The 18,082-nt window shown below is 39.3% G+C and overlaps 2 protein-coding genes across 3 annotated transcripts in view; one reads left to right on the top strand and one right to left on the bottom strand.

Moving 5' to 3' along the window:
• Positions 1–3,517, bottom strand: part of tgfbrap1 (transforming growth factor, beta receptor associated protein 1) — a 44,165-nt gene extending 40,648 nt beyond the window's left edge. For both annotated transcript variants that reach the window (XM_061887625.1, XM_061887626.1), the window contains exon 1: positions 3,293–3,517. The gene's annotated coding sequence lies outside the window, so the exon portion shown is untranslated. The remainder of the gene's footprint in view (positions 1–3,292) is intronic.
• Positions 3,518–8,447: 4,930 nt separating this feature from the next.
• cul4a (cullin 4A) overlaps positions 8,448–18,082 on the top strand; it is a 42,468-nt gene continuing 32,833 nt past the window's right edge. The window contains exons 1-2 of the mRNA XM_061887627.1: positions 8,448–8,641; positions 8,763–9,042. Of these exons, the coding sequence (XP_061743611.1) occupies positions 8,907–9,042 (136 nt within the window). The 5' untranslated portion in view covers positions 8,448–8,641; positions 8,763–8,906. The remainder of the gene's footprint in view (positions 8,642–8,762; positions 9,043–18,082) is intronic.

Raw genomic sequence — 18,082 nt, 5'->3', positions numbered from 1 at the left:
TTCAGTAGTTATTTTCAATTAATAATTAATTGGACGACTACTTTTCATTTTTACTAAAATAAAGATACTCTTAAGCAGGGGTCTCAGACACGCGGCCCAATTGCGGCCCGCGAGACGTTATTTTGCGGGCCCCACCTTAATATGGCCGCACTAACATTAAACTATGTTAGTGCGGCCCGCAAGTTTTATATGAATGGCCCTTGACAGCGTTGTGTGCGGAGCTGAAGTAATCTACCAATCACGGTGTGGTGATTGGTAGATATGCTCCCCGCTGGCTCCAGAGAAAGAAACATTTTTGTTATTTGGGTCCTAAATGGCTCTTTCAACGTTCTGGGTTGCCTACCCCTGCATTAGTGGAAAAGCGGCAAATGAGTGAAAGCGACAGAACCGTTGCCATGGAGACGACGGTTTTCTTACATGCCTGGCTGCAGTCACACCGTGACACCTGTCTGTCAATAATAACAGTCCTTGATAACTTGGACCAATTCAAACTGTTATTTGTTTTTTTTATGGTTTAATTTGCATTACCTCACACGATGAACACTACACATATGACGCCGGATAACACTCCCGGAGCCGTCACTTTTTTGCGCTCACTATCCCTGTGAGCCGACCGCCGACATGCTGAAGAGTAAGCAAAAAAATGTTTAATAAATATTTTCTTGCGGAGTACCTCGGAGTCTTGTTCACGAGTGGGGGGAAGAGTGGATCGTGAGATCGACAGGAGGATCTGCGGCGTCTTCAGTAATCCGGACACTGTATCGATCCGTTGTGGTGAAGAAGGGGCTGAGCCGGAAGGCAAAGCTCTCTATTTACCGGGCGATCTAAGTTCCCATCCTCACCTATGGTCATGAGCTTTGGGTTATGACCGAAAGGACAAGATCACGGGTACAAGCGGGCGAAATGAGTTTCCTCCGCTGAGTGGCGGGTCTCTCCCTTAGAGATAGGGTGAGAAGCTCTGCCATCCGGGAGGAGCTCAAAGTAAAGCCGCTGCTCCTCCACATCGAGAGGAGCCAGATGAGGTGGTTTGGGCATCTGGTCAGGATGCCACCCGAACGCCTCCCTAGGGAGGTGTTTTGGGCACGCCCGACCCGTAGGAGGCCACGGGGAAGACCCAGGACACGTTGAGAAGACTATGTCTCCCGGCTGGCCTGGGAACGCCTCGGGATTCCCCGGGAAGAGCTTGACAAAGTGGCTGGGGAGAGGAGCGTCTGGGCTTCCCTGCTTAGGCTGCTGCCCCCGCGACCCGACCTCGGATAAGTGGAAGACGGATGGATGGATGAATTTTCTCGCGGCCCAGCCTCACTTAGACTTTGCGTCCAGTGGCCCCAGGTAAATTGAGTTTGAGACCCCTGCTCTTAAGTAACGGTACTTTTACTTAAAGGCCTACTGAAACCCACTACTACCCACCATGCAGTCTGATAGTTTATATATCAATGATGAAATATAAACATTGCAACACATGCCAATAAGGACTTTTTAGTTTACTAAATTACAATTTTAAATTCCGCGGGAGTTTCGTCTTCGAAACATCGTGTAATGATGACGTGTATGCAAGACGTCACAGGTTTTTAGGAAGTATGAGTGCTGCGGACACACACAGCTAAAAGTTGTCTGCTTTAACTGCATAATTACATAGTATTTTGGAGATCTGTGTTGCTGAATCTTTTGCAATTTGTTCAATTAATATTGGAGAAGTCACAGTAGAAAGATGGAGTTGGGAAGCTTTAGCCTTTAGCCACACGGTGATTCCTTGATTAAAATTCCTGGAGGTGAAACTTTCCTATGGATCAGAGCGCGGTCAAGAGAACATGGATCCCGAACACATGTCAACCAGCAGGTTTCGGTGAGAAAATTGTGGTTAAAAAGTCAGTTCTTACCGGAGAAAAGCTGAGCTTTTGGACACACCCTTCCGACTATCAGGTAATATTAAACTCACTCAAACACTAGCAACACAATAGAAAGATAAGGGATTTCCCAGAATTAACCTAGTGAATGTGTCTAAAAACATTGCAATGCAAACAACGCAATCGCGTTGTTTTTTTAAACTTTTTTTTTTTTTTCTCGTCCGTCGCTATCAATATCCTCAAACAGGAATCTTTCATCCTGGCTCATATTAATGGTGAAATTGTCGTTTTTTCGGTCCGAATAGCACTTTTTGTTGGAGGCTCCCATTAAAAACAATGTGAATATGTGAGGAGCTGTCCCGCCAAATTTCTTCCCCCATGGAAGAAACTGCTTGAAGGACCCCAATAAGGGTGGAGGGACCTTAAAGCAGCCCACACAGCTGCCTGTTTTAAATGCATTATAATTGGCTGATTGTCATAGGTGAAACATAACTGTGAGGAAAAAATATTAGCATTCCAGCATGCTAACCTTTCAAGCTACTTTTGCTTACCTAATTTTGCAGCTGTAACCCTTAACGGTGAGGAAAAAATATTAGCATTCCAGCACGCTAACCTTTCAAGCTAATTTTGCTTCGCTAATTTTGTAGCTGTAACCCTTAAGAGTCATATAACTTGGTATTAGCACGCCCTCATTGGGGTCCTTCAGGCATTAGAGGGGCTGTCAAGCCAAATTTCTTCCGGGGGGAAGGTTTTTGTAGGGGGAAGGGGAATTTGGCGTGACAGAGCCATCACACGGGTGATGTCATCGTCTGCGACTTCCGGTAGAGGCAGGGCTTTTCTCTTAGCACCGAAAGTTGCGAACTTTATCGTGGATGTTCTCTACTAAATCCTTTCAGCAAAAATATGGCAATATCGCGAAATGATCAAGTATGACACATAGAATGGACCAGCCCCGTTTAAATAAGAAAATCTAATTTCAGTAGGCATTTAAGTACAATTTTAGCCACTTTACCCCCTTATGGATGAAATAGCTACGCCCCTGCAAGCGTTACCAGCTAATGACGTTTGGTGCTAGCGAGCCTGTCAAATGACTAACACAGCATATGAGTTAAACAATTATGACATATTATTACGGATTATCAGCACATTTTTAGTATGAGAGGGGTTCACCGTTTGATTTGAATCATTGTTTAGGACGCTAACTGAGCAGACGTTAGCACAAACAGAATGCTATGCTAGCAAGCTAATGATTATGACTGCTGGTCATGTGTGTTTATTTCAGGCGTGTTGCGCCTAAGTGGCAAAAAGTGCATTTCCAAGTGTTTATTTAAATGCGGAATGTATGTAAGATCATATAAAGTTTTCATTCCCCGTCAGACGACGTGCACCGACTCCCTTCCCCGGCTCCCCTCATCAGGCTGTCGGCGTCAGAGCGCCCAACTTACCGCTCAGACGGAGCTGCTCACCGAGGCAGGCCGGACCCGGAGGAGCACTAGGTCTCCTAAGTGAATAACCACGGAAGATACCGACGAACCCACGCCAAGATAACCATGTTGACAGGCGGCACACAGCCGACGGGGCGACGGCATGAATGGTGGCGGCTGCAGGGTCCGGCTAAGTGACGCCAAACACCGCCCATTACCGCCGCTGTGGACGCCAGGAGACATGTGACGTTTGCGAACGAGTCGACTTTTCTGAACGGCTCTTTTTTATAAAACATTTGTTTATGGCAGTGTTTTTCAACCTTTTTCAAGCCAAGGCACATTTTTTCATTGAATAAATGCGCAGGCACACCACCGGCAGAAATTATTTAAAAAATTAACCTGAGTTGACGTAAAATGTCGTCGCAATTGTTGGATATGACTTTAAAGGCCTACTGAAACCCACTACTACCCACCACACAGTCTGATAGTTTATATATGAATGATGAAATATTAACATTGCAACACATGCCAATACGGCTTTTTTAGTTTACTGAATTACAATTTTAAATTTCCCGGGAGTTTCGTCTTGAAAACGTTGTCTAATGATGACGTGTAAGCAAGACGTCATGCGGTTTTAGGAAGTATGAGCGCTGCGCACACACACAGCTAAAAGTCATCTGCTTTAACGGCATGATTACACAGTATTTTGGAGATCTGTGTTGCTGAATCTTTTGCAATTTGTTCAATTAATATTGGAGAAGTCAAAGTAGAAAGATGGAGTTGGGAAGCTTAGCCATTAGCCACACAAACAGCCGGTGTTTCCTTGTTTAAAATTCCTGGAGGTGAAACTTTACTATGGATCAGAGCGGTCAAGCGGACATGGATCCCGACTGCATGTCAACCAGCAGGTTTCGGTGAGAAAATTGTGGTTAAAAAGTCGCTTCTTACCGGAGAAAAGCTGAGCTTGTGCTGTCCATAGCTGCCGTCGACTCACCTGAGACACTGGGGTCAAGACATCCATGGACACACCCCTCCGACTATCAGGTACTGTTAAACTCACTAAAACACTATCAACACAATAGAAAGATAAGGGATTTCCCAGAATTATCCTAGTAAATGTGTCTAAAAACATCAGAATCCATCCCAATGCAATCGCGTTTTTTTTCTAGTCCGTCGCTATCAATATCCTCAAACACGAATCTTTCATCCTCGCTCAAATTAATGGGGAAATTGTCGTTTTCTCAGTCCAAATAGCACTTTTTGTTGGAGGCTCCCATTAAAAACAATGTGAATATGTGAGGAGCCGTCGACATGTGACGTCATCGTCTGCGACTTCCGGTAGAGGCAGGGCTTTTCTCTTAACACCGAAAGTTGCGAACTTTATCGTGGATGTTCTCTACTAAATCCTTTCAGCAAAAATATGGCAATATTGCGAAATGATCAAGTATGACACATAGAATGGACCTGCTATCCCCGTTTAAATAAGAAAATCTCATTTCATTAGGCCTTTAAAAAGGATTTTAGGATTTTAAACACATATACCTTTTTACCTTTTAAATTCCTTCCTCTTCTTTCCTGACAATTAAATCAATGTTCAAGTACTTTTTTTTTATTGTAAAGAATAATAAATACATTTTGATTTAATTCTTCATTTTAGCTTCTGTTTTTTCGACCAAGAATATTTGTGAAATATTTCTTCAAACATATGATTAAAATTCAAATAAATTATTCTGGCAAATCTAGAAAATCTGTAGACTCAAATTTCAATATTATTTCAAAGTGGATTTTAACCTATTTAAAACATGTACCAAAATTTTAAAATTAATCTTAACCAGGAAAATTAACTAATGATTTTTCATAAATCATTTTTTTATTTTTTCCAAAAAGATTCGAATTAGCTTGTTTTTCTCTTAATTTTTTTCTGTTGAATTTTGAATTTTAAAGAGTCGAAATTAAAGATAAACTATGTTTCAAAATTAAATGTTCGTTTTTTTCGTGTTATCTCCTCTTTTAAACCGTTCAATTAAGTGTTTTTTCATCATTTATTCTCTACAAAAAAACCTTCCGTAAAAGGAAAAAAAATGTATGACGGAATGACAGACAGAAATACCCATTAGGTAAATTGATCAAATTGGCTATTTCTGGCAATTTATTTAAGTGTGTATCAAACTGGTAGCCCTTCGCATTAATCAGTACCCAGGAAGTAGCTCTTGGTTTCAAAAAGGTTGGTGACACCTGCTTTAAAGCATAGCATGCATCAATACAGCTCTTGTCTCAAAGTAGGTGTACTGTCACCACCTGTCACATCCCACCCTGACTTATTTGGACTTTTTTGCGGTTTTCCTGTGTGTAGTGTTTTACAACTTGTCTTGCGCTCCTATTTTTGTGGCTTTTTCCTGGAGCATCTGCTTTGTTTTAGCAATCAAGAATATTGAAGTTGTTACTGTCCTTCTTTGTGGGGACATTGTTGATAGTCACGTCATGTTCGGACGTACTTTGTGGACGTCGTCTTTGCTCCGCAGTAAGTCTTTGCTGTCGTCCAGCATTCTCTTTTTGTTTACTTTGTAGCCAGTTAGGTTTTAGTTTCGTTCTGCACAGCCTTCCCTGAGCTCCAATGCCTTTTCTCAAGGTCAATCACCTTTTGTTTATTTTTATTTTAGCATTAGACACCTTTTTACCTGCACCCTGCCTCCCACTGTTTCCGACATCTACAAAGCAATTAGCTACCGGCTGCCACCTACTGATACGGAAGAGTATTACACGGTTACTCTGCCGAGCTCTAGACAGCATCAACACTCAACAACAACACATCATTTGCAGACTATATTTACTTTGCAAAAAATATTTTTTTAAACCAAATAGGTGAAAATAGATAATCTTCCACGGCACACCAGACTGTATCTCCCGGCACACTAGTGTGCCGCGGCACAGTGGTTGAAAAACACTGGTTTATGGGATTTTTGACATGTACAGTCTAAAAATATAATTAAGCACATGTCAAATTTTTTTATTTTTCTACCCCAAACAAGTAACGCTCACAAATTATATCCATCCATCCATTTTCTACCACTTATTCCCTTTGGGGTGGCGGGGGGCGCTGGTGCCTATCTCAGCTACAATCGGGCGGAAGGCGGCGTACACCCTGGACAAGTCGCCATCTCATCGCAGGGCCACAAATGTTATATATAATAAAATTAAAATAAAAAACTACAAAAAAATAAACCTGCATCAGTGAAATACCCTGAACGGCTCTTTTAAAAAGGAAAACCGATTTGTAGTTGCGAGCCGTTTCATTGGAAACCGTTTTTTTCCCCATTTTCAATATGCATTCTTACTTATTTGTGTTTTTTTCAGCATTGTTAAAATACCCTTTTACTTAAAAGTTTTTTTAAGTGATTTAATATGGCGATGTTGCAACTCAAAGCCAAATTTGGCCCGTCACTTATTTTTTTCGGCCCATTACATCATTTATGTGGCCCGCCACTTTTTGATGTCGTCCACCAAATCATTTTATATGGTCCACAATATTATTTAACGTGGTGCACCATATTATTTATGTATTTCGCCACATCATTTTATGTGGTCTTTCACCTCATTTATGTGGTGCACCATATTATTTAACGTGGCCCGCCACATCATTTTATGTAGTGTGACACCGCATTTATTTGGTTCACCACATCAATTTTATGTGGTGTGTCATCTCATTTATGTGGCCCGCCACTTTATTTAATTCGGCCTGCCACATCATTTTATGTGGCCTGCCATATCATTTTATGTAGTGTGTCACTTCATTTATGTGGTCCACCACGTCATTTTAAATGGTCCACAATATTATTCAACGTGGTGCGCCACTTCCTTTATGTGGTGCACCATATGATTTTTATTTTTTATTTTATTTTATTTTATTTTATTTTATTAAATCACCATAAAAAAACACAAGATACACTTACAATTAGTGCACCAACCCCAAAAAACTACCTTTTTCATGACAAAAAAAATTGCTAGCTATCAAGAACAAGCTGATTTTTACATGTCAAAATGCAAAAATGTCTTCTTGTCTCTCATGACTGTGAACGACAGGCAAAATAAAAAATAAATAAGTGCAGTTCCTTTTTTAGGGATTGATTGATACTTTTATTAGTAGATTGCACTGTTCAGTACATATTCCGTACAATTCACCACTAAATGGTAACACCCAAATAAGTTTTTCAACTTGTTTAAGTCGGGGTCCACGTTAATCAATTCATGGTAAGGGAATAAGAGAACAAATACAAAAGGGAAACAACCCAACTAAACACAGCATTTAAACCTCAAACAAAAACATTAGTTACCGTACTTTCGTCCCCGAGCTTTGAACTTTATACAAAGGTGCGGCTAATCTACGGATTTTCCTTCCTCATGGAATGGATTAGCAAATAAATCAAACAATTTACTAAAATTATCTATTTTAACTCTTTGAACTCCATCCATCCATCCATTTCCTACCGCTTATTCCCTTTCGGGGTCGCGGGGGGCGCTGGCGCCTATTTCAGCTACAATCGGGTGGAAGGCGGGGTACACCCTGGACAAGTCGCCACCTCATCGCAGGGCCAACACAGATAGACAGACAACATTCACACTCACATTCACACACTAGGGCCAATTTAGTGTTGCCAATCAACCAATCCCCAGGTGCATGAACTCATGTTTTTAAAAAGTACAAGGAAAAAGATTCCTGATAAACATCATGAACCTAATTTAAAAAAAAATAACCTTGATAATTTGTCCCCCCCCCCGGGCCGCGGGACAAATTATCAAGCATTGACCGGTCCGCAGCTACAAAAAGGTTGGGGACCACTGTTCAAAACGGCTCTTTGGAAAGAACGGCTCTTCGGCTCTTTTCCGACTCTCTCACAAAGAGCCATAAAGCCCATCTCGTTTCGCAAGTTACACCGGATGCTGGTTATCCAGGGGTGCGTTCAAGAGCCCTTGTAAACTGTGTCTTTTTTTTGTATACCTCACGCTTCAGCCTTTAGCGGCCCGGGCAACGCAAGGTCGAAATCACTAATTCGTTTTACACCAACATGACTATTAATATTTTCTTAATTAGTCAAACACAAACGAAAGTCACTTGTTGACTGCAGCATGATTTGCAATTCGGACGCGAACCCACAAAGTTCCGCCGCTCGCGAACGCAACTTTGTTACCCCCAAGATGCACCTGTCCAAATGAAGCGAAAAGCCATTTTGTTGTGCTAGCTAGCCCGCTTTGGTCGAAGAAACGTCTTGTCAGCCATGAATAGGATGGACCTCTGACTCTAAAGTGCAGACATGCCGAGCCGACGATGTCGTTTGCTACCGCGGAATGTTAAACTCGAAGCGACTCGCCATTGTAAGTCTCCAAAAGTTGTGTGGGTTAGCATCGATGCTAATGCTAACTACCTTGAGTTTGCCTGTTGTTGTTTTTTTTTTCTTGCTTAAGTAACCCGACATTATTCAATGTTTGCTCGCAGATGTGCTTTGTAAGGCTCGGGACACTTTTGTTCGCCCTCAAAGAGTCTTGGTTGAGGAATTAGCCGGCGTTTGATAATAAACAGGCCATCAAGGAAAAAGTTAGCCAAGACACGTTAAGAAGACAGAAGCGTGCTAATCTCATCATGGCCGAAGACACCAGACAGGACAAGAGATCCAACTTCTCGGCTCTAACGGACACCAACGGGATGACCCGCAACTCCTCCATGGCCTCGGGGAAAAGTGCCACTTCCAAGAAATTAGTGATTAAAAATTTCAAAGGTACTGTTGCCGACATCGTGATGATGACCCACAATGAGCCATTTTAAACACAGTAGGGACAAGCGATAGTAAATGGATGGATGGATGGGGGACCACAATTACAAATCCCGTTTCGATATGAGTTGGGAAATAATGTTAGATGTAATTATAAGCGGAATACAATGATTTGATAATCATTTTCAACCCTTATTCAGTTGTATACGCTACAAAGACAACATACCGTATTTCCTTGAATTGCCGCCAGGGTGCTAATTAATTTAAAACTTCTTCTCACTCCTGTGCTTACCAAAGGCATGCGGTAAAAGTAAGCATGCGCTAATTATTTTAAAACCTCTTTTCACTGCGGCACTTAGTGAATTTTTTTTCAGTGATTATATTTATATAGCGCTTTTCTCTAGTGACTCAAAGCACTTTACATAGTGAAACCCAATATCTAATTTACATTTAAACCAGTGTGGGTGGCACTGGGGGCAGGTGGGTAAAGTGTCTTGCCCAAGGACACGACGACAGTGACTAGTTTGGCAAAAGTGGGGATAGAACCTGGAACCCTCAAGTTACTGGCACGGCCACTCTACCAACCGAGCTATACCGCCACTTACCAAAGGCATGCAGTAAAAATTTGAGTGTGATGTAAGCTTGAACCTTAAATCCTACTGAATAGCTCTTAATCTTCTTCCCTTAATGCGATTTCAAATTACCGGTATTGAAATCAGCCTCCTCCATTTTGAAAATGATGACAGGGGAAGTGTCACTCGTGACGTCACGAGTTTGACCAGGCGGTAATACTAAGCATGCGCTAATTATTTTGCAAAGCGAGTTTGACCCGGCAGTAATTCAAGGACATATGGTATTTGATGTTCAAGCTGATAAACATTTTATTTTGCTGCAAATAATCATTAACTTTAGAATTTGATGCCAGCCACACGTGACTAAGAAGTTGGGAAAGGTGGCAATAAATACTAATAAAGTTGAGGAATGCTCATCAAACACTTATTTGGAACATCGCACAGGTGTGCAGGCTAGTTGGGAACAGGTGGGTGCCATGATTGGGTATAAAAGTAGCTTCCAAGCCACGTGTTACAACAGCGTGGTTTCGTAGTAAAAGACTGCGGGGACTTTCCTGGCAGTCCAGACCTGTCTCCCATCGAAAATGTGTGGCGCATTATGAAGCGTAAAATACGACAGCGGAGACCCCGGAATGTTGAAAGACTGAAGCTCTACATAAAACAAGAATGAGAAATAATTCCTCTTACAAAGCTTCAACAATTAGTTTCCTCAGTTCCCAAACGTTTATTGAGTGTTGTTTAAAGAAAAGGAGATGTAACGCAGTGGTGAACATGCCCTTTCCCAACTACTTTGGCACGTGTTGCAGCCATGAACTTCTAAGTTATTTATTATTTGCAAAAAAAAAACTAAGTTTATGAGATTGAACATTAAATATATTGTCTTTGTAGTGCATTTAACTGAATATGGGTTGAAAAGGATTTGCAAATCATTGTATTCCGTTTATATTTACATCTAACACAATTTCCCAACGTGGTTTGTATTTCCACACCCTGAAATTCTGCAAGTTCTCCCGCTTAAAAATCAGGGAGAGGTCTGAAATAGAAAAATCCGGAAATCACATTGTATGATTTAAAAATAATTGTATGATTTATTTGTCTGTTGCTGGGGTTCATAAGGGCCCTGTGATGAGGTGGCGACTTGTCCAGGGTGTATGACGCCTTCCGCCCGAATGCAGCTGAGATAGCCTCCATCACCCCCCGCAACCCCTGAAGGGACAAGCGGTAGAAAATGGATGGACGGGGTTCATAAGTATTTGCTCACATGAGAATCAGCAAGAATTATGACTCTTGAAGAGTTGTCTGTCTGCCTTTATCCCACAACCCCTTTGAGCTCACAGACCAGGGTCCCACAGTCCCACAGACCCGAACACCACACAAAGCGTTCGGGTCTGTTGGACCTGTTTTCATTTATTTTTAAAAGAAAAATGATACAATTTAAATTCTCTAATTGAGACTCACTGACTTTTGCTCATTTATCTGAATACATATTTAATGACCACACACCTTACACCCCCCCTACACATTTCTATTACATATATGATGTGCGGGTCCACTGCAACCGGGGCTAATAGAAGTGTGGAAATTGATGTTCTGTGTACCACAAGCACCCAACACACACACAGCAGGCCTAGACAGGAGGAGGACAGAGTGTAGGTACACAGAACATCAGAGGGTAAATTGTGCGAGAAAATGAGAGCAGACAGTGATGACAAACAATGTTGCAACCTTGTGTGGGAACCGCAGGTGCAGAAACACAAAAGAAGAATCCCTGTAGGATGCAGAAACTGGCAGAGAAATTTTCCCTGCTACGTTTATATTGTTAATCAGCCAGTGTTTGTAGGTCTGATTGACCCGTTGCATTTTGAAGCTTTTAATGCCTCACAACCAAACACTTTTATGTTAAAATACTGAATGGATGTCTATTGGGATAAGGTAAACGTCTGTTCAGTATTTTAACATAAAAGTGTTTGATTGTGAGGCATTAAAAGCCACAAAATGCAATAGGTCCATCAGACCCACAAACGCTGGCTGAGTAACAACAATATGAACATTACACAAGGGTTAAAGTCACCTGTGCAGCCCACAGTCAGTCAAGGTCCAACTGCTACCATGGGCAAGACCAAAGAGCTGTCAAGAGACCAGCGACAAAATTGTTCAGCGCCACAAAGCTGGAAAAGGCTAAGGGACAATTGGGAAGCAGCTTGGTGAGAATAGATCAACTATTATTAATGGGGTTCATAAGTATTTGCACACATGGGAACATCAGTGTTAATATTTAGTGCAGAAGCCTTTGTTTGCACTTACAGAGGTCAAACCTTTCCTATAGTTCTTCACCAGGTTTGCACACAAAGAAGGATTTCGGCCCACTCCTCTGCACAAATCTTCTCGAGAAAGAATTGAACCTTTTTGGCTGAGGAGCCATACAAGCCAAATATTTCTAAAAGTATTTTACGTGAGAGCCGTGTAATAATTTTTTTAAACACCGAATACAACTATATGCGTGCATTTTTAAGAAAGACCAACATTTTTAGAGTATAATAAGTCTCTTATTCTTTTTAATAACATTGTTATTCTGAGGCTAACAAACAATAAATAAAACACTTTTTACCATTAATGCGACTTCTTGAACAGGTGCGGTACAAACCGGATAGATGGATGAAAATGCATGAGAATGTTTTATATTTTAAACGTTATTTTTGACACTGTGATTACCCGCGGAATTATTCATTACTTATTGTGTTAAGCAACATCAGCTAAAATTTATTTGAGAGCCAGATGCAGTCATCAAAAGAGCCACATCTGGCTCTAGAGCCATAGGTTCCCTACCCCTGGAATAGAAAATACTTAATTGATCCCTGGGGGAAATTCAGCACCACAGTTCGCTCACAATAGACAATAAACACTTAAGTATTTTTTACATGTGAATAATATTAATAGTCTATTATACAGCATTATTCACATGTGAATAACAAATAGTCAATTTTACAGCATTATTCACATGTGAATAATATAAATATAGTCTATTATACATCATTAGTCACATGTGAATAACATAAATACAATATTATACAGCATTATTCACATGTGAATAATATAAATACAGTCTATTGTACAGCATTATTCACATGTGAATAACATAAATACAGTCTATTATACAGCATTATTCACATGTGAATCACAAATACAATATTATACGGCTTTATTCACATGTCAATAATATAAATACTGTCTATTATACAGCATTATTCACATGGGAATAATATACAGTCTATTACACAGCATTTATTCACATGTGAATAACATAAAAACAGTGTTATACAGCATTATTCACATGTGAATATCATAAATACAGTCAATTATACAGCATTATTCACATGTGAATAACATAAATACAGTCTATTATACAGCATTATTCACATGTGAATAACATAAATACAGTATTTTACAGCATTATTATTATACAGCATTATTATTATTATTATTATTATTATTATTAGGGACGGCGTGGCGCAGTGGGAGAGTGGCCGTGCGCAACCCGAGGGTCACTGGTTCAAATCCCACCTAGAACCAACCTCGTCACGTCCGTTGTGTCCTGAGCAAGACACTTCACCCTTGCTCCTGATGGGTGCTGGTTGGCGCCTTGCATGGCAGCTCCCTCCAACAGTGTGTGAATGTGTGTGTGAATGGGTAAATGTGGAAGTAGTGTCAAAGCGCTTTGAGTACCTTGAAGGTAGAAAAGCGCTATACAAGTACAACCCATTTATTTATTTATTTATTATTCACTTGTGAATAACATAAATACAGTCTATTATACGGCATTATTCACATGTGAATAATATAAATACACTAACAATTTACAGTACATGTACAGTCAAAAGGAACATATGCATATGCATTATACAGTCTGATGGCTGTCAGTATGAAGGACTTCCTGTGTCGTTCCGTGTTGCATTTTAGGAGATCTGTCAAGTTTCGGGGCTGTCGCTGAGCAACACAAAGTTTCAGCTCCCTCCAAAGATTTTCTATTGGATTTAGGTCTGGAGACTGGCTTGGCCACTCCAGAATTTTGATATGTTTCGTATGGAGCCACTCCTTGGTTATCCTGGCTGTGTTTTCAGGTCATTGTCAATGTTTGAAGACCCAGCCACAACCATTCTTCATTAGTCTGACTGAGCTAAGGAAGTTTATGGCCAAAATCACACAATACATTGCCCCGTTCATCCTGTCCTTAATACAGTAAAGTCGTCCTGTCCCCTTTGCTGAAAAGCAGCCTCAAATCAGGATTTTTCAACCCCCATGCTTCACTGTAGGGATGGTGTTCTTGGGATGATACTCATCCTTCTTTTTCCTCCAAACCTGATGAGTGGAGTTCATAGCAAAAAGTTATATTTTGGTCTCATCTGACCACATTACTTTCTCCCATGACTCCTCTGGATCATCCAGATGGCCATTGGCAAACTTCAGACGGGCCTGGACATGGGTTGACTTAAGTCACTATGTCGTACTGTTCTACTGATAGTCGCCTTAGAAACAGTGGTCCCAGCTCTTTTCAGGTCATTCACCAGCTCCTGCAGTGTAGTTCTGGGCTGATTCCTCACTTTTCTTATGAATGATGCCCCACGAGGAGAGATCTTACATGGAGCCCCCGTCCGAGGTAGATTAGCAGTCATGTTTCGCCTCTTCCATTTTCTAACAATTGCTGCAAAAGTTGATCTATTCTCACCGAGCTGCTTCCCAATTGTCCCATAGCCTTTTCCAGCTTTGTGGAGCTCTACAATTTTGTCTCTGGTCCCATTTGACAGCTCTTTGGTCTTGCCCATGGTACACTGCAAAAACTGAAATCCAAGTAAGATTAAATATCCCAAATAAGGGTGATATTTGCTTATTTTCTGTCTGATAAGATAATTCTTCTCACTATGCAGATTTTATGTTAGGGTTTTACTTGTTTTAAGGGTTTTGGTCCTAAATTATCTCAGTAAGATATTACAGCTTGTTGCTGAGATTTTATGCCCTGTATTGAGTAAAACATGCTTGAAACTAAAATATTAACTGTTGCAAAGCTGTGTCATTAACACTCACAAGTATAAAACTACTTTTTTTTTAAAGTAATTTCTTATTTCAAGCCTGAAAAGAAAAGTCATGACTTTGACACAATTGTGTCTCATAATTAAAACGGATTGACTTTGCTGTTTTATTTTCAATTAAACAATTAAAAACACATACTCTTATAGTATTACAGTTGGCACAGTACAGCAAACTGACAGTTAATATTTAAACATTTAACATATGACATGTCTAACACATTTTTAACATGAATAGTTCATGCACATTCAGATAAATTCTTCCAAATTACAATTTTGGCCGGGGGCCGGGCTGTATTTACCGTATTTCCTTGAATTGCCACAGGGCATATAGTATGCGCCTGCCTTGAATTACTGCCGGGTCAAACTCGCTTCCCAAAATAATTAGCGCATGCTTAGTAGTATTACTGCCTGGTCAAACTCGTGATGTCACGAGTGAAACTTCCCCTGTCATCATCTTCAAAATGGAGGAGGCTGATTTCAATACCGGTAATTTGAAATTGCATAAACGGAAGAAGATTAAGAGCTATTCAGTAGGATTTAAGGTCCAAGCTTACATCACACTCAAATTTTTACTGCATATTTTTGGTAAGTGCTAGAGTGAGAAGAGGTTTTAAAATAATTAGCGCATGCTTACTTTTACCGCATGCCTTTGATAAGCGCAGGAGTGAGAGGAGGTTTTAAATTAATTAGCGCCCCGGCGGCAATTCAAGGAAGTACAGTATGTGCACTAATTGACTGAAAGAGAACGTACTTGGCGCGATGATGTCATGTTATAGATGGAAAAATGCGTTTTTTAGACCATATGATTTGCCTGAGCGGCTCGGAGACCAGGAGAGTAACAAGCGGTTGCCTTTCCGTTAAGAACAAAAAAATATTTTTTTAGTATAAGTAAATGTAATGCCGAGCGCATATCAATATGTCAAGATAATGGCACTAGCATTTACTTAATTTAAGAATATTTTTCAACCTATTGAGCAAAAAGGTCTTTTTTTTTTCTACCAATAAAAGTGCACTTATTAGTGAGAATATTCTTATTTTAAGGTATTTTTGGTTTTATTGAAGTTAGCTAATTTTACTTGTTTTGGAAAGTCTTAACAATCACATTTTCTTGTTCTATTGGCAGATAATATTGCTTAGTTCAAATAAAATACCCCTCTTCCTTTTTTTTTTTTCCCCCTTGTTTTTGAACACTGACTTTTTGCAGTGTAGTAGTTGGACCATGACTGACTGTGCTGCACACACTGCAAAAACTGAAATCTAAGTAAGATTAAATATCTCAAATAAGAGGGATATTTTCTTATTTTCTGTCTGATAAGATCATTCTTCTCACTAAGCAGATTTTATGTTAAGTGTTTTACTTGTTTTAAGGGTTTTGGTCCTACATGATCTCAGTAAGACATAACAGCTTGTTACTCATATTTTATGACCTAAATTGAGTAAAACTAATAATTTTGAAGTAATAATTTCAAAATTATTACTTTGTAATGTAATCAGTTTTTATCAACTGATTACATTATTGCAATCAGTTGATAAAACAATTATAAATGTACTTCATTCTTGAAGTACATTTCTTACTTCAAGAATGAAGTAAGAAATGTACTTGATTTAAGAATATTTTTCAACATATTGAGCAAAAATGTCTCATTTTTTTTTCCTACCAAGAAAAGTGCACTTGTTATTACTGAGAATATACTTATTTTAAGATATTTTTGGGTTCATTGAGGTTGGCTTATTTTACTTGTTTTGTAAAGTCTTAACAAGTCAAATTTTCTTGTTCTATTGGCAGATAATTTTGCTTAGTACAAATAAAATACCCCTCATTTTTGTATTTTTTTTTCTTGTTTTTGAACACTAACTTTTTGCAGTGCAGGTGAATTTAATGAGCTCTAAGGGGTGGTGGGTGGGTGATTAGTTCTGGGGTGAAGGTGGACTTTTTTAAAGGTAGACTGACAGCTCTTTGAGAGTCATAATTATTGCTGATTCTCATGTGTGCAAATAATTATCAACCCCAGCAACATACAAATAAATCGTAAAAAAATCATTCAATGTGATTTCCGGGTTTTTCTTTTTAGATTATGTCTCTAGCAGTGGAAATACATCTATGATGAACATTTTAGACCTCTCCCTGATTTCTAAAGGGGAGAACTTGCAAACTTGCAGGGTTTGCAAATACTTGTGGACCTCACTGTATGCAAAGCGTCCCTCCCAACAGGTGGACATTATATTCAAAATGTCATAAATGGCCTAATTCCTCTTGAAAGACAGTAGTCATAATATATTTTAAAAGCGTTAGTCAACACATGTAAATTTCTACTTGACACCTGACACTGCCGTAGGTCTATATTGTTGACAGTGTAATCGTTGTATTATTAGAAGGCAATTGTGACAGTAAGTTGTCCGAAAATAGCATTTGTTTTTTATTATAAAGTTACACTTGATCTACGGTGAGTAATATCTCTATACCAGCTTACCTTTTTTACGCTTATTCGATGCCAAAATGGAGTGACTCAAAATTCTACACACAATACCCCATCATGACAAAGTCAAAAAGTATGTTTTGTAATATATTTGTATCAAATTAATTTAAAATGAAAAACTAAGAAATCACATGAATACATAGGTATTCACAGCTTTTGCCACGATGCTCCAAAGTGAGTTCAGGGGCATCCTGTTTTAACGGGTCATCCCTGAGCGTTTCCTACAGCTTAATTAAAATCAGTTGGTTGGACATGAATTGGAAAGGCACACACCTGTCTTTGTATGAGATCCCACACTTGACAGTGCACGGCAGAGCACAAATTATGCCAATCCTTCTCAAATAGTGGGAAGAGCTTTATCATTATCATGCATTCAAACCCCACTAACTAAATGGGTTCGTTGTAGCCATTAATCCTGACTTCCTTATTTTGATTAAAACAAAAAAAAATCAGCACAGATTGTTTTATTAATTTTGTTTTTTAGGTTAGTTTTTATATGTTGTGCTTCTGACTTAATGCTGCTGATCAAGTTAATTAAATTATTTATTGAGTTTATAAAATTTTCTTATTCAACATTAAATGGTTTAGGTTTGTCAAAAAAGGCTAAGTTTAAATATTTTTTTATTAAAGGTACATTGCACTTGAAATGTGTTATGTCAAAGAGAAAAAACAATGTTAATAAAGTTATTCTTTGTTATAAATTGATGTGTTTTTTTTAATGCTAATAAGGATACAATTATATGCAGAGGTGTACTTACAACATTTTACTATCGTGGGGGGGGGGGCACTTTTTTTTCTTCCTGGGAACAGAAAATAATTGAGAATCACTGAATTATGCTGCCAATTTCATTGAATTAAAATTTGTGAGCAAAATATGTGCAAAATTCAGTGTTAAAATACAACAAAAAAATAG

The sequence above is a fragment of the Nerophis ophidion genome, linkage group LG25 (assembly GCF_033978795.1).
Source record: "Nerophis ophidion isolate RoL-2023_Sa linkage group LG25, RoL_Noph_v1.0, whole genome shotgun sequence".
NCBI lineage: Eukaryota > Metazoa > Chordata > Actinopteri > Syngnathiformes > Syngnathidae > Nerophis > Nerophis ophidion.
The sequence above is the reverse complement of the archived record's forward strand: the minus strand, read 5'-3'. Positions and strand labels throughout refer to the sequence as shown.